Here is a 23,885-nt window from a genome sequence, read left to right as displayed (position 1 = left end):
TGAGGAGAAGGGAACAGCTTGATAAGACTAAGAAGAGCTGGTACATTAGAAATCCCAACATTGGAAAATGCCTATGTGATATTATGAAATACAACTGATTGCTGAACATGGAGGCTAGGGGCACCCACCCCTGTGCCGTCGAAAATTCGACTGTAACTTCTGACTCTCCCAAAACTTTACTACTAATAGCCTACTGTTGGCCAGAAGCCTTACCAATAACATAAACAGTTGATTAACACGTTCTGTATGTTGTATGTATTATGTACTGTATTCTTACAATAAAGTTAAAGAGAAAATATTAAGAAAATCGTAAGGAAGAGAAAATACATTTACAGCACTGTACTGTATTTATCGTTATCATAAGCTTATATCATCTTACAAGATGACTTACAAGATGAGTCATCTATATGAAGTGTCAAGCAACCACAGCTGCAGACTTCATTCTATAGTACATATCAAGCAATTCACCTTTTTCTTATAATGTCATGACTTTTCCCTGCTTCTTGGGAAGATTTCCAGCATCACTAGTGGCACTTCATACTGTTCCCAAATGTTATTCAAGGTTTCAGTATTGCACTAAACATGATGAAAAATATGCAAGAACCATGAGATTTCACTTTTTACTGCAATATGCAATTTATGGGAGTGAATTGCTCATGAAGAGATGATTAGCATCACACAGAATTTTAAGCAAACTGGCAACAATTGAGCAATAGGAGGTGGCTACAAAATTATTACAATAGTATAGTATATACTACCGTTAACTTTACACAGTTATGATTTAAAACTGCATCTTTACATTTGTTTACATTTCTCTCAACTACAAATGGTGCCATTGTACAAATGGTGTATATGTATACGTTGTGATGCATTTTTACTTTTTTATTTTTTGGAGATGGAGTCTCACTGTCACCCAGGCTGGAGTGCACTGGCACGATCTCAGCTCACTGCAACCTGCACCTCCCAGGTTCAAGTGATTCTCATACCTTAACCTCCCAAGTAGCTGGGACTATAGGCACGTGCCACCATGCCCAGCTAATTTCTGTATTTTCTTTTTTTTTTTAGTAGAGACAGGGTTTCACCACGTTGGCCAGGTTGGTCTCAAACTCCTGACCTCAAGTGATCTGCTCAACTCGGTCTCCCAAAGTGATAAAGTGATGGGATTACAGGTGTGAGCCACTGCACCTGGCCAGCATTTTTACTTTTTATAATAGATTTGTATATGTTGTATGGTAGTAAATGATAAAATAGACTAGAATTTATATGTATTTAATATATTCATGCATGACATGCCTAACTTTTTCTAATTTTTTCAATACATCTAGGCTATGTAGCTTATTTTCAGGTTTTTCAAATTGTCACAAATATCAAAAGAATTTTCCAAAACATTTACTGAAAAAAATCCATGTATAAGTGGACCTGGATTTTTACTAATTAAAATCTTTGGAATCTTCAGTGTGATAAGTGTCTTTCTGTCTGTTAATGAGTTGACTGAGGGCCGGCAACCCCTAGGTAGCTTCAAGATGGGGGCTTGTCCAAGGAAAGATCAAGGCAAAATTAGAGGGTTGGGACTTATAGCCCTAACCTGCAACCTCATGGAGGGGAGTGGGACCTAAGGTTAAGTTGATCACCAATGGCCAATGATTTAATCACTCATGCCTACATAATGAAATTTCCATTAAAACCCAAAAGGACTGGGTTTGAGGAGCTTCTTAATAGGTAAACACATGGAAATCCCTGGAGGGTAGTCCACCCAGAAAGAGTTTGAAAGTTCTGTGCTCCTTCCTCCTTACCTTGCCCTATCTATCTCTTCATCTGATGTTCACTAGTATCCTTTGTAATATCTTTTATAATAAACTGGTAAACATAGGTAAATGTTCCCCGAGCCATTCAAGCAAATTGACTGAACCCAAGTAGGGGGTCATGGGAGACAGCTGGTCAGTCAGATGCACAGGTAAAACAACCTGGGGCTTGCAACTGGCATCGGAAGTGGGAGCAGTCTTGTGGTACTGCATCCACAAATTGGGGGATCTGATGCTATCTCCGAGTAGATAGTGAACTGAATTGAATGGAAGGACACCCAGCTGGTGTCCACTGCAGAACTGATCGCTTGATTTTTTTTTTTCTTTTTTATCTTTTTTTGAAATGGAATCTCACTCTGTAGCCCAGGCTGGAGTGCAGTGGGGTGATCCCAGCTCACTATAACCTCCACCTCTCAGGTTCAAGCGATTCTACTGTCTCAGCCTCCCGAGTAGCTGGGACTACAAGCACATGCCACCATGCCTGGCTAATTTTTGTGTTATTGCTTGATTGTTTACCCCTCACATAGGGCATCAGAAGTATTTTGTGTTGTGAGAGTAGAGGAAAAACAGTTTTTTCACACTCCTGTATAACACATACTTCACATTGGTGTTGGTACAGATGATGTACTCAATTTCATCTGAGTAAGGGTTCTGGAAAGTAAAGGAGCTGGTTCTCATCCAGAGCCATTCTTGGTTCTTAGACCGGAACCGGAACATGACAGACAGCACTTGGCCTTTTAATTTCACCACCTGAAAAAGTTTTCATGCCATCAGTGGAACTCATAGAAAATTTTCATTACAAAAATAAATAAAAATTTTCCCATTTCTACAACCCTAAAACTCTTGTCATTGTCCTTGAGGCACCAGTATTTTTCAATATTAAAACAAAATGAGAGTAAAAACTAAGTGATTCAATATGGAAGCATATTTCTCATGCTTCCTTTCATCTAGAGTGCAGTGGTGCGATCTCTACTCACTGCAACCACCACCTCTCAGGTTCAAGCGATTCTCCTGCCTCAGTTTCCCAAGTGGCAGGGACTACAGGCACGTGCCACCACGCTCGGCTAATTTTTTATATTTTTAGTAGAGACGGTGTATTCACCATGTTAGCCAGGATGGTCTTGATCTCCTGACCTCGTGATCCGCCCGCCTCGGCTTCCCAAAGTGCTGGGATTACAGGCGTGAGCCACTGTGCCCAGCCTTTTTTTTTTGAGACGGAGCCTCGCTCTGTCACCAGGCTGGAGTGCAGTGGCGCAATCTCAGCTCACTACAACCTCCGACTCACTGGTTCCAGCAATTCTCCTGCCTCAGCCTCTCGAGTAGCTGAGATTACAGGCACGTGCCACCATGCGCAGTTAATTTTTGTATTTTCAGTAGAGACAGGGTTTCACCATGTTGGCCAGGATGGTCTCAATTTCCTGACCTCGTGATCCGCCTGCCTTGGCCTCCCAAAGTGCTGGGATTATAGGCTTGAGCCACTGAGCCCGGCCAGAGACTCAAGCTTTCTTATTAGGTTGGTGCAAAAGTCACTGCATTTTTGCCATTAAAAAAAAAATGGCAAAAACCACAATTTCTTTTGCACCAACCTATTACTATTCTAGTCAAAAAGGAATAATACTTATTTCCAGGAAGGAAAAGACTGTTTCCCTACTTCCCTTGGGATATCCATTAAAAATACTCTGAGCTACCTTTACAAGTCTATACCAGAAATTTGGTAAGTTTAATGACACTGAATATAGCTTACATGTTGCTCTTCAGTCCTATTTTTTCCCCTGAAATCTGAGAACATCTGTTTTCATTTTTTTTCTTTTTTTTCTTTTTTTCTTTGAGATGGAGTCTCACTCTACTGCCCAGGCTGGAGTGCAGTGGTGCAATCTTGGCTCACTGCAACCTCCGCCTCCCGGGTTCAAGTGATTCTCCTGCCTTAGCCTCCTGAGTAGCTGGGGACTACAGGTGTGCCCCACCACACCCAGCTAATTTTTGTATTTTTAGTAGAGATGGGTTTTCACCATGTTGGCCAGGCTGGTCTCAAACTCCTGACCTCAAATGATCTGCCTGCCTTGGCCTCCCAAAGTGCTGGGATTATAGGCATGAGCCACGGCGCCCAGACAACATCTGTTTTCACAGTATCTACAGAGGCTTCCATAAATAAAATTAAGTTGGCTTTAGTCTTGTTTTGCTTTTTAAAAGTAATTTAAGTTATTCTATTTTTTATTTTATTTTATTTTTAGATAGTCTTGCTTTATCACCCAGGCTGAAGTGTAGTGGGGCAATCTTGGGTCACTGCAACCTCTGCCTCCTGGGTTCAAGCAATTCTCGTGCCTCAGCCTCCCAAGTAGTTGGGACTACAGGCATGAGCCACCATACCTGGCTAATTTTTGTATTTTTAATAGAGACAGGGTTTCAAGATGTTGGCCAGGCTGGTTCAAACTCCTGGCTTCAAGTGATCACCTGCCTCAGCCTCCCAAAGTGCTGGGATTACAGGCGTGAGTGACCATGCCCAGCCAATTTTAGGTTATTTTACATACTAGCCTCATGGAATAGAAAATAATCTTTTAACTCTATATTCCTAAAAATTAAAAAAGAAAAAATAAAAAAGCAGTATTAGAAGCCAACCACCTATTTTGTAATACTATGTATCAAATACTGGGTGATGTGTTTTATATTCATTACCTTATTTAATCTTCCCAACAACCATCTGAATTAAGGTACTATTAATATATTCATTGTATCAGTAAGGACACTACTGAGACTTAAAGAGGTTAATTAACTTGTCTAATACAAAGTAAAAACCGTTATCGAAAGCCGTCTATAAAATTCACCAGATATTTTCAGAAGCTGAAGCCTGAGAATGACAATTAACAGTCAGCTTATATAATTCATTACAACTCTCACTGATCCATAAAAGAACCGTCTGGGCTGGGCGCAATGGCTCACGCCTGTAATCCCAGCACTTTGGGAGGCTGAGGCGGGTGGATCACAAGGTCAGGAGATTGAGACCATCCTGGCCAACATGTTGAAACCCTGTCTCTACTAAAAATACAAACATTAGCTGGGCGTGGCAGCGCATGCCTGTAATCCCAGCTACTTGGGAGGCTGAGACAGGAGAATCGCTTGAACCCGGGAGGCAGAGGTTACAATGAGCCGAGATCACACACTACACTCCACCCTGGCGACAGAGCTAGACTCCTAAAAAAAAAATTAACTGTATAAAATGAATTTTTCTACTACAAGCTTAGTAAAGTATACCGTTTTCTTTTTTTTTTTTTTGAGACAGTCTAGCTCTGCCATCCAGGCTGGAGTACAGTGGTATGATCTCAGCTCACTGCAACTTCTGCCTCCCCGGTTCAAGTGATTCTTGTGCCTCAGCCTCCCGAGTACCTGGGATTACAGGCATGCACCACCATACCAGGCTAATTTTTTGTATTTTCAGTAGAGATGGGGTTTCACTGTGTTGGCCGGGCTGGTCTTGAACTCCTGGCCTCAAGTGATCCACCTGCCTCAGCCTCCCAGAGAGCTGGGATTATAGGTGTGAGCCACGGCGCCCAGATGAGAACATCTATTTTCACAGCATCTACAGAGACTGGGTGCATGAGCCACCATGCTTGGCCCAATAGTTTAAATACCTTAAAGACAGCTCCTTGGAAACAGTTAATTGAATACAAGACAGTAAATAGCCAAAGCCAAACAGAAATACCTTGGGGATTATCCATAATTTCAAAGTATTAATCCTTTTCTATTTCTTAAAAATGCAGATTAAGTACTAAAGAACATAAAACTGTAGTGCCTGCCACAGTGTTCAGTTAATCAGTAGTCAATATTTATGGAGTGAATATGATAAATATTTATTCAGAACCAAACCAGGAAAAAAGTTACCTGTTGGAAGCTGTCTCTTAGAAGCTGCTGGTCTTCAGGATGACAGAATTCCACAATATTCTTTCCTAAGAGTTCCTAGAAGAGAGAAAGAAAAGTATGATATATACTTTTTTTTTAAGATGGAGTTTTGCTCTTGTTGCCCAGGCTGGAGTACAATGGCACAATCTTGGCTCACTATAACCTCCGCCTCCTGGGTTCAAGCAATTCTCCTGCCTCAACCTCCCAAGTAACTGGGATTACAGACATGTGCTATCACACACCTGGCTAATTTTGTATTTTTGTTTAGTAGAGACAGGGTTTCACCATGTTGGTCAGGCTGGTCTCGAACTCCTGACCTCAAGTGATCCACCTGCCTTGGCCTCCCAAAGTGCTGGAATTACAGGTGTGAGCCACCATACCCAGCCAACATATATACTTTTATGGTCATCTAACCGGCCTGGCCCATCAGCTGGGGACCTGGATTTTATTTCTTCTGTTTTGATCCTAAGATTATAGTTAAGCGTGGAGGGAAAAATAAGACAATAAACAAAAGATGAAATATGCTAAAAGAAGACAGAATCTGTTAAGGAGCTGGCTTCTAAAACATTTTTCTTTTTCAGAATATTATATATTTATTTTAATGAGATTATAAATTTTAGGTATAATTTATATTCATAATTCAGCCTTTCTAAGTGTATGATTTGACGACTTCTACTAAATTTATACAATTGTGCAATGATTACCACAATCCAGTTTTAGAACACGTTCACTGCCTCGAAAAGTTCCCTTGGACTATCTGCAGTCAATCTCTGTTCCCACTCCCCTCCCCAGCCAACCACAAATCTGCTTTCTGCCTCTCTAGTTCTGCTATTTCTACAAATTTCATATAAATAAAACAAAACAGTATGTGGTCTTGGGTCTAGCTTCTTTCACTGAGCATGGTATTTTTGAAGTTCATCTACATGGTTGCATTATCAGTAGTTTATTTCTTTTTATGCTCAGTAGTATTCTAACATGGATACAACACAGTTGTATTCATTTACAAAATGTTAATGGACGTTTAAATAGTTTCCATTTTTTGGCTATTATGAATAATACAGATATGAACTGTGTACAACTATGTACAAATCTATGTGTGAACATGTTTTCATTTCTCTTAGGTAGATACTTAGGAATGAAATTGCTAGGTTATAGGATAAGAGTATGTTTAACTTTGTAGGAAATTGCCAAAATGCTTTTGCAAAGTAGCTATACCATTTTACAAGTCTATCAGCAATGTATGAGGGTTCCTTCCAGCTTCTACACATTTTCAACAATACTTTTTGATTATAGCCATTCTAGTGGGTATCTCATTGTGATTTTAATTTGCAGTTTCCTAAGGGTAAAAAGATGTTGAGCATCTTTTCATGTGCATAAGTGCATATTTATTCTTTGGTCAAATGTCAAGTCTTGTGCCCTTTTTTACCAGCTGTTGGTCTTAATGAGTTATTTATATATTCCTGGTACAAAGCCTCTTTCAGATATATGATTTGTAACTATTTTCTCTCCATTTATGTCTGGTTTTTTTCATTTTCTTAATAATATCCTTTAAAGATGGCAAACTTTAATTACAATTAAATCCAATTTATCATTTTTTTTCTTCTGTGAATCATGCTTTTAGTGTCATGTAAGAAATCTTTTGCTTAACTCAAAATCACAGAGATTTTCTCCTAGGAGTTTATTTGTAACTTTAGCTCTTACACATTTAGGCCTTTGAGCTGATTTTGTAAATTGCATAAGATAAGATCTATGTGTTTTTATTTTTGGGTGTGGTTTTTTTTTTTTTGCATACAGATATCGAATTGTTCCATTTGTTAGAAATATTTATTTTATCCATTGAATTGTCTTGGCACCTTTGCTGAAAATTAGTTGACAAGTATAAGAATAGACCTTATTCTGATCTATTGATCTATGTATCTATCCTTACACCAACACCACACTGTCTTGGTAATAGCTTTATAGTTAGTATTGAATCAGGTAGTGTAAATTCTCTTTGTTCTTTGTTTTCAAGACCTCTTTTTCACCAACCTCTTTCACACAGCCACAGCCAGAAGTCTTTCCTTCCCACAGCCCTTTTAAAAGTTTATATGATGAGTCAATTCAGAGATGGCTAACTGGTCTGTTGCACGAGTAAATTATAATAACTGGTGCTAAATCTGCATGTTTTATGGGCCATTATTCATTTAGGTAATTACGTGAATTATCTAAATGTGGCTATACTGGTGTAACTAATTAATATGAGTACCTTTGAATCATTACCTGTATTAATATGAATAACAAAAAATAAATACATATTTGTACCTGCTGCTCCCACCTGGTTTGACAAGCCGTATTTCTCTACATGAGATGACAGTCCTAATAGGAAGCTGAAAATAATGTTAGGTACTAATAGAATATGATGATCTCTTTTTCTCAACTGAGGTTGGTATGTTTTGGCTATCTTAGGAACTACATGATCACATAATCTCAAAACAGCCAAAGGAAAATGGAGGCCTAAGTATTAGTGATGTAATAGCTCCAGCTCCTCACCTGCGGTTGGTAGCCAACAGTAGCCACACAGCGGTGATCCACAAAAGTGAAGATCCCCTCAATGTTGTGTCGGGAGATGAACTCTGTTGGTTGACAAACATTACTCATGTCTGTACAATTGGGAGAACTAGTTACCTGAGAGTGAAGAGATAAAAATGAGGTAAAATGACACCAGTCTTTACAGATGTATTTCCTATCTCCTCATGGTCTTTGGCATACACATAAGATTCCATTTTAGGACTTTCTAAACGTTCACATTTTATCCAAAAAGGAAAAAAAATGACAATCACAATCAGACAAGGCATAAGGTCTAGCTCTACTCCCAAACATTTACACTTTACCAAGTTAGTAAAGTAAGAATAAAGTTTATTCAACCCAAAATCCACATACTTTCATCTAGCTAGGCTGAGCTCATTACTCAGGCTGATATGGTATAAGTAACCAAGAAACTTATCTATACTTATGAAAAAAAATCAAAATAATTCCACTTTTCTAATGTTAGTCAGGTAATGATAAAATGAAAAGGATCTTTCTTCTTTTGTACAGGGGGAAAGGAGATTAACTGGAAATTGAAAATTAAGCATAGTAAAGCTAAAATTAAGACAAGGGGAAAAAGATCTCCCTCCTCTCATGCTTTTCAACTTCTACTTAAGTCCAAGAATAGCAATGGTCACTATAAATGCCATATTCCTTCAAATTTTTACAGTTTTGTGGAATTCTTCATTTGTATTCAGAAAGTAAAAGAAAATTAACAGGAATGAGTCCTGAAGATTTTTTCTAATTGAAAGGGGATATACATGTGGAAAATTCATACTTGCCTGCAATCTGCCAATGGCCACTAGGCAAAACTTGCTTCCCTGGCCAGCCTCTGGGTCATCATCTGGGAGGGAAACACCTTCAGAAAGGTGAGGTTAAAAGGTTTAACAGGGACCTCCAACTCAAATGCCTTCAAAACTCAGACAAGTAAAGATTCAAAATAGACCTATTTATGGGCCAGGCACCGTGGCTCACGCCTGTAATCCCAACAATTTGGGAAGCCGAGGTGGGCAGATCACTTGAGGACAGGAGCTTGAGGCCAGCCTGACCAACACGGTGAAACCCCATCTCTACTAAAAATACAAAAATTAGCCAGGCGTGGTGGCGTGCGCCTGTAATCTCAGCTACTTGGGAGGCTGAGGTGAGAGAATCACTTGAACCCAGGAGGTAGAGGCTGCAGAGAACCGAGATCGCGCCACTGGACTCCAGTCTGGGTGACAGACAGAGTGAGACTCCCTCTCAAAAAAAAAAAACAAAAAGCAAAACAAAACAAAATACATCCAGTTATGAAGAGGCTAAGCATAAAGCAATAGAGAAAGATAAATAAGAATAAAAATAAACAATTACATAAAATTTACCATATATGCCAGTCATTGTTTTAAGTATTTACATATATATTGATTCCTACCTTTTACCCATGTTAATTATAGTAAACTGGAAATACAAGTCCTACCCAGAGTATTCTAAAAAACTATGCTGGCCAAATAAGGCATATATGAAGACATCCATTCTATGACCATGTTATAGGCAGAAAATGTATGCTTTGCCTAATCTGTGACTTTTTTTTTTTTTTTTGAGACGGAGTCTCGCTCTGCCGCCCAGGCTGGAGTGCAGTGGCCGGATCTCAGCTCACTGCAAGCTCCGCCTCCCAGGTTCATGCCATTCTCCTGCCTCAGCCTCCCGAGTAGCTGGGACTACAGGTGCCCGCCACCTCGCCCGGCTAGTTTTTTGTATTTTTTAGTAGAGACGGGGTTTCACCGTGTCAGCCAGGATGGTCTCGATCTCCTGACCTCGTGATCCGCCCGCCTCGGCCTCCCAAAGTGCTGGGATTACAGGCTTGAGCCACCGCGCCCGGCCTAATCTGTGACTTTTAAAGTTAGCAAGCAACCCAAAACGAAGTTATACCAACCATCAATAGTTATTCATGTCCCTTGGAAAAGAGAGAAACCAATGTTTTACAGAGAAAAGGAAGAAGACTGCATTTCTCCCCTATTGTTTGCACAGTTAACATTCTTTTTATCCAGAAAAATAGTACTCCTTGGCCGGGCGCGGTGGCTCAAGCCTGTAATCCCAGCACTTTGGGAGGCCGAGACGGGTGGATCACGAGGTCAGGAGATCGAGACCATCCTGGCTAACACGGTGAAACCCCGTCTCCACTAAAAAAATACAAAAAACTAGCCGGGCGAAGTGGTGGGCGCCTGTAGTCCCAGCTACTCGGGAGGCTGAGGCGGGAGAATGGCGTGAACCTGGGAGGCGGAGCTTGCAGTGAGCTGAGATCCGGCCACGGCACTCCAGCCTGGGCGACAGAGCAAGACTCCGTCTCAAAAAAAAAAAAAAAAAAAAAAATAGTACTCCTTGATGCTACACAGAGGTATGAAAGATAACATACTTTAAATGTATGGATTATGTAGTATATAGACTAAGTAATTCAAATGTCATTACTACTTCAGTGAAATTTTTTAAAATTACATTAACTACTTTTATTGGGTACCTGCCACATGCCAGGCACTGGGCTGGATGCTTTCCTTAAATTAAATCTAATCCTCACAAAACCCCTATACAGGATGTACTAACTCCAAATTACAGATGAGAAAACTGAGCTTTATAAAGGTCAAGCAACTTACCCTAGGCAATGCCACTAATAAATAACAATGACAGGAATCATACCCAGGTTTTTCCACGTCCAAAGTTTAACCTCTTTCTGAAACACATCACCTTGCTTCTCTTTTCTCTTAGTTTCTGTCTCCCCCAAATCCCTACTTTCCAATAATATCCATGCGGCAGGGAAGTAATAAAGTTGCTAAGATTTGGAAACTCTGACAAGCCAACTTAAAACGTTGATCCCTTCAACCCAATCACCTTTCTCACATTCCGTGTTTGACCTCAAGTTCTAGTAAAGCCAATCTGCTCAAAGCTTGATTTAAAGCCTTTGCAGAGAATATCCTCAATAAGTTATTACAATAAAGGCATTTCCCTTTTCCCTCAAAGTCTTGTTCCTAGTTTAGAAAGCTTTCTCAAATTAACTGCATTCAATGTCTATGCTTCTTTGCAAGAAATGCTTAGAACACATATGTTCAGTATAAATTTGTGCATTTAAAGACCACATTCTGTGACATAGCCAACACTGAATCATTTTCCAGCCTGAATTATCTATCTCCTCAACTGGAATAAAAGCTCAATAACGGAAGGGAAAGATTGTGTATTTTACTTTCCTATTTTCTTTCATATTATACAAAAGTACATTTCATATACCAGGTATATAATAAACACTAGTTTTCATGGACTCTGTGAGAAACCAACGGTACTAAGGGGAAATATCTACTGTTTCACTTTCTTACCTGCTGGGGGCCAGGCCTTGATGTAGCCTGTGCAGTGGACCACCACGAAGTGAGGTTCCCCATCCTTTACAGAGCCAAGTCCATTCCTAGAAGAGTTACAGGAATTAGAAAAAAAAAAAATCTACTCAGTAAAACTCAAAGGGCAATGCTGGCTTAGTACCTTTAAGTTTAGGCTCTTAGGAGTTTACAAAACAGGATAATCAGCTTTCCCACCCAAAAATGACCACCACATTTTTACCCTTGCCAAAGTAAAGTAACCAAAAGGTATGCAGTAGGAGGAAAGCAGGTAAAATAGCATAGCAACTTCCTTAAACAGGATTTTCAAGAGAAGTTTTAGAAGTTTAGGAAAATATTGCCAGAAAAAAAAGTAACTGGGAGGTAAGGGATGAAAGTGAGGGCTGCTGAAGGAACGACTACAGTAAGATAGGTAAAAATGTGATGATCTCTACAGGTATTTGGCCATCCCATTGGTTTTCACCACTTAGGATCTCACCTGCATCTGTTCCTCACAAAGCTCAGCCTATTCACAGAAACTGGGTCCACAGAGCTACTGCCACACCTGTTTCAAAGAACAAAGAGATTAAAAGCAATCAGGCTGCACTATCAAAGAACTTTCCACAGTAATAGCAGAATAACAGGCTCTGGATACAATTAGACATAGAAAATTGGTAATGCTTCTAATAATGAAGGATAAAGGTAAGTCAGGTTTAGTATTTCTAGAACTTTTAGAATTTGAAGTCAAAATGTTCCATATATTCTTCAAATGCAAATATTCTCAACATCAAGAGTTGGTAAGCTTTTTCTGTAAAGCACCAGATAGTAAGTATTTTCAGCTTCATGGGCCAGAAGGTCTGTTGCAACTAGTCAACTCTAGCATTATAGCATGAAAGTAGCCATAGATAATATGTAAAAATATGGGCATGGCTATGTTCCAATAAAACTTTATTTACAAACAAAGGGCTGTGGTTTGCTTACTCCTGCTCTACATTAACCACAACTTAATGTAATTGCTATAGTTCATTATTATCTCGCTCTTGCCTATGTCTTTGCATTAGCCATGTCCACATATTGGGATACTCCTGCCAATGCTACTTTCCCTCTCCCCATTCTATAAAATAAAAATAAAACTTACATAGGGTTAATACATGTCATGCTCTGTTCTAAATATCTTTACATATATTAATTCATTTAATCTTCATAACAACTTTATAAAGTCAGTATTAACATTATCGCCATTGAGATGATTAAATCAAAGCACAATATAGACATGTAATCATCCAAGGTTTCAGAAGATAGCATCAAAGCTAGAATTCAAATCCACAGAATATGGATTAAAACAGAATCCAGCAGTCTGAGTCTAGAAGCTACTCTAAGTTACAAGCTGCGCACAGTGGTTCAGGCCTGTAATCTCAGCACTTTGGGAGGCCGAGACAGGCGAATCACTTGAGGTCAAGAGTTTGAGGCCGGCTGGCCAACATGGTGAAACACTGTTTCTACTAAAAATACAAAAATTAGCCAGCTGTGGTGGCATGCGCCTGCAATCCAGCTACTCAGGAAACTGAGGCATGAGAATCGCTTGAACCTAGGAGGTAGAGGTTGTAGTGAGCCAAGATCATGCCACTGCACTCCAACCTGGGCAAAAGAGCAAGACTCTGTCTCAAAAAAATAAATAAATAAAAATAAAAATAAATCACTAAACCACATAATGTTCAATTTTGTGCCTCTCCAAGCAAACCTTTAATATCCTACCCATAATTTCTAGCAACCATCCTTTTAGTACAATGTAGTCAATTTCCATTATATAACCTGAACTTTGTGACCCCAAGATGTCTTTTGTACCTGTTTAGAAAGGACCACCATCTTTTCTACAGAATCTTAAAATATACAGTATATAATTTATAAACACTAAACACTAACTGAAAGACATAGGAAGTCTCAAATTTCTAACCAAAAACAAAAAGAAGAAATGGTCTGAGTAAATGGATATTGCCTTGTGTTTTAATGGGGAAAAAGTACAGGTTTTGTAGTCAGACAACTATGAATTCAAACAAAATCCTGTATCAAACACTATGTAATAGTGGGAAATTCATTTCTTTTTCTCTTTTTTTTTTTAAGACAGTTTTACTCTTTTTGCCTAGGCTGGAGTGCAATGGCACAATCTCGGCTCACTGCAACCTCTGCCTCCTGGGTTCAAGCAATTGTCCTGCCTCAGCCTCCGAGTGGCTGGGATTACAGGTGCACACCACCACACCCGTCGAATTTTGTATTTTTTTTTTAGTAGGGACGGGGTTTCACCATGGTGGTCGGGCTGGTCTCGAACTCCTGACCTTAGGTGATCCACCCTCCCCAGCCTACCAAAGTGTTGGGATTAGAGGCTTCAGCCACCGCACCCAGCCAAGTTCATTTCTTTATATATGTTTTTCCATCTGCAAAACGGTAACCATCAATCTTACACTACAGGGCAATTGTGAGGATGAAATAAGATGACAGAAAGCACCTATCATAGTGTCTGGCAAGTTCAGAAACATTAGTTCCTTTACCAAATACTTTATTCTGTGTTACAATCCATCTGGGTAGGGAGAGTTAAATTTAATCCACTGGAGCTAATCCAACTTAACTCCAACAGAAATAAAACTCTCAGCTCTTGATCCTTCCTATACCAAATCACAATCCTCAGCTTGACACTCACCTCATTCGGCAAATAAATGATCTCCTTGAGCCCATACACATTCTCATGGAAGACTGTTGACCTTCCTTTTTCACTGTTCCAGTCTTTAGATCCAGGATACGCCCTGAAGGAGGATGTGAAGAGCAGTCTGGAGTGCATTTTTGTGTGTGGGGAAGAGGGGGAGAGACACTGAAGGCAAAGATAAGTAAGCATCCTATTCATGCCCTTAATCTCCTTGCTTAGAACTGACCAAGCAGGAGATGATTTTTTTTTCAAGTCTAAAATACTTCAATTATCATCAATGAATCTCACTCTTAAGTTCAAAGGCAGCACTGAAAATAACATTGTGCAAGGAAAAGTAGGAGTGGAAAGTAGTATTAGAAAACAAGAGGCAAGGCTATATTCTCATGCCTGATTATTTGTATACACACACAGACATACATACAGAGTAAACGTCAGTGGTTGAAAAACAAGTAATTTTCTGTAGTCTCAGCTAATCAGGAGGCTGAGGCAGGAGGACTGCTTGAGCGCAGGAGTTTGAGGCTATAGTGTGCTATGACTGTGCCTGTGAAGAGTCACTGTACTCCAGCCTCAGCAATAAAGCAAGACCTTGTCTCAAAAAAAAAACAAAAATAAAAAATTTTACAAATAAAAAAACCAAGTAATTTTATATGTTATAGAAACATATATATGTTTGTCTTCTTTATTATATAGAAAAGAAGAACAACTTTTGGGGAAAAGGAAGAACTAGAAAAATGAAATCATAAAAACATACAGGAGGGGAAAACTGGTCAAGTGCAGTGGCCCATGCCGGTAATCCCAGCACTTTGAGAAGCCAAGGTGGGAGGAATGCTGAAGACCAGGAGTTTGAGACCAGTCTGGGCAACAGACAGAACCTGTCTCTACAAAAAATTTAAAAATTGGCCAAGTGTGGTGACATGAACTACTCCTAGCTACTCAAGAAGCTGTAAGAAGGCAGATCACTTCAGCCCAGAAGAGTTCAAGATTACAGTAAGCTATGATGCACCACTGCACTCCAGCCTAGGCAAGAGAGTGAGACTCTGTTTCTTTTTGGGGTGAAAAAAAGGAAGAAAACTAAAGATCAACAACACTAATATGAGTATATTGAAATTTCTTGCATTTTAACTACCAGTTTTTATCTGCTTCCACTTTAAATTTTTTTCTAGAGTTGCTCAAGAATAGATATGACTTGTTTCCTCTAGCCAAACTCTGGCCAAAAGACTGAACATAATAAAATAGGGGAGAAAAAAAGAACAACAGGACAGATACAAACAACAACATAAAACACCTTGTACACCGACCAATGACCATATCTATAGAATAAAAAGCTGTTATCATTGAACCTAGCACAAAGCCAAGCACTAGGAGGTAGAAAAAATACCAGATAATTATCCATACAAATGAGATAAAAGCATGGGTAATTCCCTTAGAATGGAAAAAAAAAAAAAAAAGTACTGTAGGTTTGGCTTTTACTGTTCTATTTACACTAATATTAAGATAAATGTAAAATATTATCATTAATGAAATATTTTCTAAGGATGAGCCACAAAGTAGATAATCTCATATGGATAAAAAGAACTCCTTTATATTCATTAAAGGAGAAAATTCTTGAAGTCTTGCCAGAGTCAACAAACCAATTTAAAGTCTAAAACATCTCTTAAGCCTCAGGAAAAAAAGAAGAAAGGGCTTCTCATTCATTTCCCATACACATAACTCTCACCTGTCAGGGCATTTTCCGAAGTGGAAAGCTGCTCACGAAGTTTATCCACATCATCTGGGTGCACCTGATCATAGAGTGTGCTGCCAAACCATTCAGACTGTGGCTGGTTCAAAACAGGAGTCACGGAGTCAGAGACATACACCACCCTGCCTGTCTCACATGAGACAATAAACAGAAAGCCATCTGCTGCCTCCAAGATCAAATGTTTCAGTTCCTGCCCAAGGAAAAGAAATAGAAGTTAATATTGAACTCTGAAAAAACAAGTATTTCTATTCACAGGAAGAAGTAAGACACTTCAGGCCATATGCATCTCTCCATAAGCAACTGCTGGCTCACACCTGATCCACAGTCACAGGTTTCCACCCTAAACGTAGTTACCTTCAAAAATAAGAAAGTTTTTTCTAATACATATTTCTTCACTTTCTCTGTCACTATCCACCTCTTCCTCTCTATCTCAGGATTCAAGAAGAATAAAAAGGCTTGGGCTAGGCACAGCGGCTCACGCCTGTAATCCCAGCACTTTGGGAGGTCAAAGTGGGAGGGTCACTCGAGTCCAGGAGTTCAAGACCAGCCTGGACAACAGGGCGAAACTCCGTCTTTACAAACAAACAAACAAAACAAAACAAACAAAAAAAACTAGCCAGGTGTGGTGGCACATGACTGTAGTCCCAGCTACTCGGGAGGCTGAGGTGGGAGGATCACTTGAGCCTGGGAAGCAGAGGTTGCAATGAGCCGAGATCACATCACCGCACTCCAGCCTGAGTGACAGAGCAAGAGACCCTGTCTCAAAAAAAAGGCTTACCATGAACAATAATTGACTTCTTAATTCCATATTGTCTGGTCTCTTTTTAGGATCTTGCTTGACAAATATTCCAACTTTCTCTCTTTCCTCTGAGGCCTATAAAAATGATCAGGTTTTCTCAATTCTATGTAAATCTTCCCTCACTTTAACCCATCTCATCTCTCTTTTTCAGCAGGAAGCTTATACTAAGAATAATGTTATATTCACTGGCTTTATCCTCTTACCTTTCAATTATTTCTCAATCCCATGTCAATCTGCACTCTAAACTACTGTTTTTCTGTTCAGTTTGGTTTTTGTTCTGCCAGGAACAGCATACATATATTTTTAAGGAGGTTACTAATGTCCTCCTAAATACCAATTCAAGTCCCTTCTCCTGGGTCTTCATCACTTTATTCAACCTCTCTGCAGAATCTGACAATCTTGTCCATCTTATCCTTTACATTTTATTTTTTCCTACCTCCTTCTATGAGGCTGTACTCCAATTTTTGCTTCCTCTTCTGTTTCAGACTTCCTTTCCTTTGTTCAAGTCTTAAATGTAGACATTTCCAAAGTTCATCTTAAGTTCTCTTTATTAACACCATACTTTCTTCCTGGGAAATCATATTCACTCTTCCCCACTACGAAATAATACCCAAGTCTATATCCCTAGACCTGACTAATTTTTTTTTTTCCTGAGCTTTCAGTAGACTTGACTTTCAAGTATCTGCAAAACATTTATATTCTACTAGCAACTCAACATCAACATTCCAAAACCTGAATCATCATTTCCCTCTTAAAAAAACAACCTGCCACGCTCTTCCAATATTCTTTCTTAACAGCACCCCCACAAGCTGGAAGCCTCAAAATCTAACTATTCTCTCACATTCCAGTGATAACTCAGTTTTATCAATTCTACTTTCCAATGCTTTGTCACTGTCCTAGTCATCTTTTGCCAAAACTAATTAAGTAATTGCCCGGCTTTCAATCCATCCTTAAAATGCTACCAGATCTGCTAATACATTTTTGATGTCTCCCCACTGCATAAAAATTAAAATCTAAATTCTTTAACACCTAAACATTCCATCATTAGATCCCAGCCTGCCTTCCTATTACCTCCCAAAAACATGCTAAAACACTTGACTTTCTTTGCACAACCCAATTATTCCACACTTCTAAGTTTTTGCTCAAGTGATTCCCAAAATCCTCAACACTACTCCCCAACTCATTTTCCATATCTGCATTTCTACAGGATTCATTACTGCACTTCCATTATAGAACTAGTTCTATGTTTAATTTATTTATTTACATGTCTGTTTCCACCAGGAAACCATTTCTCTTACCATTCTTTCTATTTCTCACAGCACAACACACCTGGTTTGCCCACAAAAGGTGCGTAACTGGAGTTTGTTGAATACCTGCACATGTACTGTTAAAGCATATTAACTATTTCAATGTATGTAACTATAAAGCATGTACTTTTAAGTAGACCATCCTATTTGGAAAAATTCTTATTCCATTTTCTCAAACTATATTCTCTCCTCCTTTCTAATCATTTGATTAAATTGGTGACATTAAGGGCATACTTGATTGATACTGAAGTAAATTTTTTTCTTTCTTATACCTCCTACATTTTCCAAATTTTTCTGTAATGATGTTATTTTAATAACCAAAATAGAACATGGCTTCCTTACCCTCAGAAGTCTTCCCTAACCATCCTCACTCAAGTCTAGCCATTCCATTCACTTTAGCCATCCCTTTGGTATATGTCTGTCTAGTCCCACATAAAATTACTAATTAAAAAATACAATTCCTCTCTTTATGCATTTTCCTGTCATTTTCTGTTGTATCCTGCCACTCACGTACTTATATTCAGATGAAGCTCCTAAAAGGCAGAAAATGTTTATGCCTTCTGTTTTTCATAGTGCATCAAATGTAACAGAGCACATCCCAAGCAACAATTAGACTCTCAGTTATTGTATCACCAAAAGAGGGACAGATTCATCCTATTACTAAAACTAGAAGCTGCTTCAGGGATAAGAAACAGATTTCTTCCATCTTCTATAACTCTAAAGGCAAGGAAGAAAACTGGTTCCATGGACATAGTCATTCCCTCTGTGAGTCCACTGTTCTTCTTCCATCCTATATGCTATATTCATGAGTCAAGTTCTCAAATATTAATACTTATTAGTTTGTTAAATGGTTTTCACAACTCTTCTCTACTTCTCATTGTCCCAATGCTAATTAATGTTATAACTAAGAACTGAAATTCATTTTCCCATTGTCTGACTTTTTCCTGAAAAGCTGAATTCTTGTCCAAAAAACGAAAACTTTCAAGAGATTCACCCAGATTCTAGACTTTCTCAGAACTGTAAGTCCCAGAGACCTGATCAGTGAGGAAAGACGGCTTATAGGAGCCATCAGTGGATGTGTTGCCAGTTCCCCGCAAGGACTTCATGTGAGAAACTGCCATGCGTAAGATGGTTAACTTGTCTGGTTTTCGAGCCAGGGCACTACAGGTGGGTACCATATCTGACAGTTCTGTGATATAGGCTGTCATCTTGTTCCGTCGCCGCCGTTCAATTTCACTGTGATTTTCCCTGCATGGAAAGAGAGAGAAGCCCCATCCAGGTGGTCACATCTGGTCATTTGGTAGCAGGGAGAGTGATATGGACACCAAGTGTGCTGCTGAAGAATGTGGTATTCAGATTTAGTGATGCTTAAGTCTCAGCAGTTAAAATAAGGTTTGCCAACTTTCTCATGCAAAGCAAGCATGAAACAGAACTAATAAGGCAGACAGAGAACAAGCAGATAATACAATTCCCTTCCCCCTATTTCCTGGAAACTTCATATCATTTGCAAATTACCACTCCCTCAGAAAAAAAGCTGTTTTAAGAAATGACAGGCCAGGCATAGTGGCTCACGCCTGTAATCCCAGCACTTTGGGAGACTGAGGAAGGTGGATTACTTGAGGCCAGGAGTTCAAGACCAGCCTGGCCAACATGGTGAAGCCCTGTCTCTACTGAAAATACAAAAATTAGCAGGGCACAGTGGCATGCCCCTGTAATCCCAGCTACTTAGGAGGCTGAGACAGGAGAATCACTTGAATCCAGGAGGTGGAGGTTGCAGTGAGCCAAGATTGCACCACTGCACTCCAGCCTGGGTGACAGAGCAAGACTCCATCTCAAAAAGAAAAAAGAAAGAAAGAAATAACAATATTTCTAAATGCTGATTTTACTCACTTAAGTTCCATTGGAACATATAACCTCAGCTTGGTTAACTCCCATGTTGACTAATTCAACTATTTAAAGGCCAGAAAATAAAAGGATCAATTTTTGCCAACTCAAGTATGTAGCTCCACAGCTGATACAAGAATTGATGGTATAGATTTCCTTGGTCTATAAAATATGGTAAGTCTCTCTCTTATTTGCAACATTAAAAGGCAGAATTTGAAGATTTTGAAGTTTTATTTGGCCCATTAATGCACAAAGTCCTACCTTCTTTATCTGGGTGTGCTGCCAGTGCACTCAACTTCTTACAAGACTTAAGATACACCATCTACTAAAAGTCCTATATGGGTCCCCCGTCTGGGACGAAGTTAACTGGAGAGCAGGAGTGGAGTGGAGAGGAGGATGATTAAAGGTCTGGCAAGAGACAATTTGAATCTCACCCAGGTAAACAGACCACAGCTCCAACACTGACTTCCTCAAAATTAAGACAGAAAGATATCACTGTTAACAGGAATAATCCAGTAGTTTTCCAACAGGAATTTTTTAAAGCCCATTAAATTTCTCAGTGTCCTCCATCAGGATGCCTCAAGGAGATAACCAAGCAACATGCTGCATTTCTGCTTCTACTCAAATATTTGCTAGAAATATTTTCTCTCTCTCTCTTTTTTTTTTGAGATGGAATCTCGCTCTGTCACCCAGGTTGAAGTACAGTGGCGGGATCTCAGCTCACTGCAACCTCCACCTCCTGAGTTCAAGCAATTCTCCTATCTCAGCCTCCAGAGTAGCTGCAACTAAAGGTGCACGCCACCACGCCCAGCTATTTTTTTATTTTTATTTTTAGTAGAGATGGAGTCTCCCCAAGTTGGCCAGGATGGTCTCGATCTCTTGACCTCGTGATCTGCCCGCCTCAGCCTCCCAAAGTGCTAGGGTTACAAGCATGAGCCACTGTGCCCGGCTTGCTTTATCTATTTTATTTATTTCTGTTACCACCTAAGAATTCTACTTGAACAAAAATTATTTGTCAAAAAAAAAAAGAAAATTAAAAATCTAACATAAATCTCTTTTTTCTGAGAAGAGCAAAGGGAGGTCAAGTACATAAGTGACTTGCCCCAGGCTGCTCTCTTCCCAATACGATGTTTTCTCCACCACATCATGCCAAATCCATTTTCTGAATAGTGAAAGGGTTAGTAAGAAGCTCGAGTTAAACTGGCAGCAAAATGAGTTTGTGGCCCAGATTAAAGAGGAAATAGTAGAAAAAAGGGGGAAAATAGTAAAAATAGGTATCAGCATCAATGATCTATTTCCTAAGTCACCCCCAAATCACGGATACTAGAAAACAGAAAAGTCTATGCATATTTCTTCTGCAGTATTTCTGCATTACAAACAACAGTCTCCAAAGACAATTCCAGAGTCTCCTTTCTAAATGGCAAAAAGGGTCTCAACACATAGGCCCATATTTAGTTACACTTTGCCTAAGACATAAAATTCTACTCTCAAACATAAAGCACTCATCTTCCTAGTATCTGACAGATTTCTGACACGTAAGTACAGAAACCTGGTCTTTTAAAAAGCCACATCAAGGAAACTAAAACTTTTCTAGAAAACTACCACAAGAAAGGATTAGATCACCAAAGCAACACTAGTTCTGTTGTGAGAATAATCTAGGCTGTGAGTCTTCATAGGAAAATAGGTGTGAGTTTCCTAGAGGTGTGGAGTAAATGCTGAGGCCTAAATACTGGGAGCTAATCACAAATACAGATATATTTGTGGTTTTCTGATAAAAAGAGTATTTCCCTGTTAAAGCACCAACTGGCACAGCTGCATTACTTCTAAGAGCTTTTTGTTCTGTGAAACTTAGTACTGACATAAAGAAAAAAAGAAAAAAACTTAATAGCAATTTCTTAAATCCCTAAGCAAAGTTCCCTCAACTCACCCACTTTCTGATGGGGAAAGTCAAAGTTCCTGTTACACTCAAACTTCTAAAAAATCTTGTCCTCTCTTGCCACAGATAAGGAAAAATACAAAGAGAAAGGGGAAGAAAAGATAGAGTAAGAAAAAGGATAGAAAAAGCAGCATCATCTGCTTCATCATGCTAAAAGACACTGTTCTCCTACCTGGCAAGTCTCTCTTTATCCGCAGAGCTCTGCTCATCATCCGACCTAAAAATAGAATTAATGAACTAAGCTAAAATTAAAATAAAAAAGAAGGAAGGAAGGGGGGAGGGAGGAAGGGAAAAAAGGAAGGAGGAAGGGAAAGGAAATGGAGGGAGGATAAAAAAAGGAGAAGGAAGAGAGAAAAGTATATAGAACTAAACAGATGCAGAGAAGAGAGGAGGGAAATGAATTATAGGCAGGAACCTTGCCTGTAACTCTACAAAGTCATCTGTTAGGATAAAGAAAAAGTAACTTACAAGATAAAGGTCAACATAAAAGCAAAGCCAATATATATTGTAAATTAACATGATCTAAACACAGGAAGCATTTTGCCAATCGATCTCTGTAGGAACCAAAGATATACAGAATCTGAACAAGAACAAACAAAGGGAATTCAGGAATACCATTTTCATACACTGCTCCCAATCTGGAAAGAAAATGATATCCACATGTGCTATTCTATAATGACAAAATTAAAGACAGAGTAAATTAAAGATGATAGTATCAAACAAGTGATCACAAATACAATCTCTCTGTCTCTCACACAAACAACACATGCATGTGCCACACAATGACAAAATAACCAACCAGATTTCACTGGAGAAATTATATAAATAACTATAAGAACTAGGTTTCTGGCATGTCCTCTATTATTGATTTGTTCCTAAAGTAATTCTTAACTTTGATTCAGTCCCTTTGCCATTTCTCTGCAGTATAGTCACACAAGAATGGATCAAAAGTAACAATTCCCCCTCCACTGGAGAAGGATACAAAGAACTATCACTAAATTTTTCCAGAAAACTGAGATACTGTAATGATAGGTGGCAACTGAAGAAATAGCAAGGTGTTAGCAGGTCAATGTATCAGGAATGTGTCAATTCCATTTTAAATACATTTATATAGATAAAGAGGCCTCGAATAAAATGTCTAAGTATGACAGGTTAACAAGCTAAAAGATTATTTAGCTATTAAAAATAACGAATACAATAGCCTTATCAATATATGGGAATGTTTTTATAAAATGGTCAATAGACAGAAAATAACACAGTAACAAGGAAGAAGAATGTAAAAATTTACGCATATATTCTGAGGACAAGAGAAGGAGAAATAAGTGATATTCAGCAGTTTAGAGTTTTACATTCCTTGGGTTATTTCTTCTAGATAGTTCCTTAGCAAACTACAAAATTCTTTTTTTTCAAAAAGTTGAGCAATTTTCAGCTTTTAAGACCCTCTATTGAATTCCCAAGGAGGATATGTGAGATGCACTACCTTAACAAATCATATGAATGAATTCTGTTGTTTGAAAAAAAGTTAAGCATCTAAAATTCCTATTTCTACTGCCCCTACTACTACAGATCCACAATCCCTTATCCACCCCAGTATTTCTGAATGAAATATATGCACATTAAGCAGGACAAACGAAGACCAAAATCATTCACGCCATGTTTTCATGGCTTTTTGAAATTTCATCAAGATACTGTGGACCTTTACTACCAATAATATTGATGGTCTGACTTTTTAATGAAGGTTGAAAAACTATCCTCCAAATATCTATGATTAACTTCTCATTTTAGAGATGGTTCACATTCTAAAGACAAGTGTCTACTTCAATTAACTTTGATAAACAAATTATTCTTCAAAAACCTCTTAACTTCACTCCTTTCCTGTTGCCACTGCCAGTCTAGCCCAGGCCCTCAAGATTTTTTTTTTTTTTTT

General features: G+C 38.9%; 1 protein-coding gene across 1 annotated transcript in view; it reads right to left on the bottom strand.

Annotated features, from left to right (window-relative positions):
* Positions 1–23,885, bottom strand: part of ARNT (aryl hydrocarbon receptor nuclear translocator) — a 68,119-nt gene that overhangs the window by 18,743 nt on the left and 25,491 nt on the right. Inside the window, exons 5-14 of the mRNA XM_011973661.1 lie at positions 22,131–22,175; positions 19,173–19,386; positions 16,009–16,222; positions 14,289–14,391; positions 12,093–12,158; positions 11,600–11,685; positions 9,044–9,105; positions 8,226–8,360; positions 5,679–5,753; positions 2,401–2,552 (exon numbers count right to left, since the gene is read on the bottom strand). Coding sequence (XP_011829051.1) covers positions 2,401–2,552; positions 5,679–5,753; positions 8,226–8,360; positions 9,044–9,105; positions 11,600–11,685; positions 12,093–12,158; positions 14,289–14,391; positions 16,009–16,222; positions 19,173–19,386; positions 22,131–22,175 — 1,152 coding nt within the window. The remainder of the gene's footprint in view (positions 1–2,400; positions 2,553–5,678; positions 5,754–8,225; positions 8,361–9,043; positions 9,106–11,599; positions 11,686–12,092; positions 12,159–14,288; positions 14,392–16,008; positions 16,223–19,172; positions 19,387–22,130; positions 22,176–23,885) is intronic.

This window comes from Mandrillus leucophaeus, unplaced genomic scaffold (assembly GCF_000951045.1).
Source record: "Mandrillus leucophaeus isolate KB7577 unplaced genomic scaffold, Mleu.le_1.0 Scaffold139, whole genome shotgun sequence".
Taxonomy (NCBI): domain Eukaryota; kingdom Metazoa; phylum Chordata; class Mammalia; order Primates; family Cercopithecidae; genus Mandrillus; species Mandrillus leucophaeus.
The sequence above is the reverse complement of the archived record's forward strand: the minus strand, read 5'-3'. Positions and strand labels throughout refer to the sequence as shown.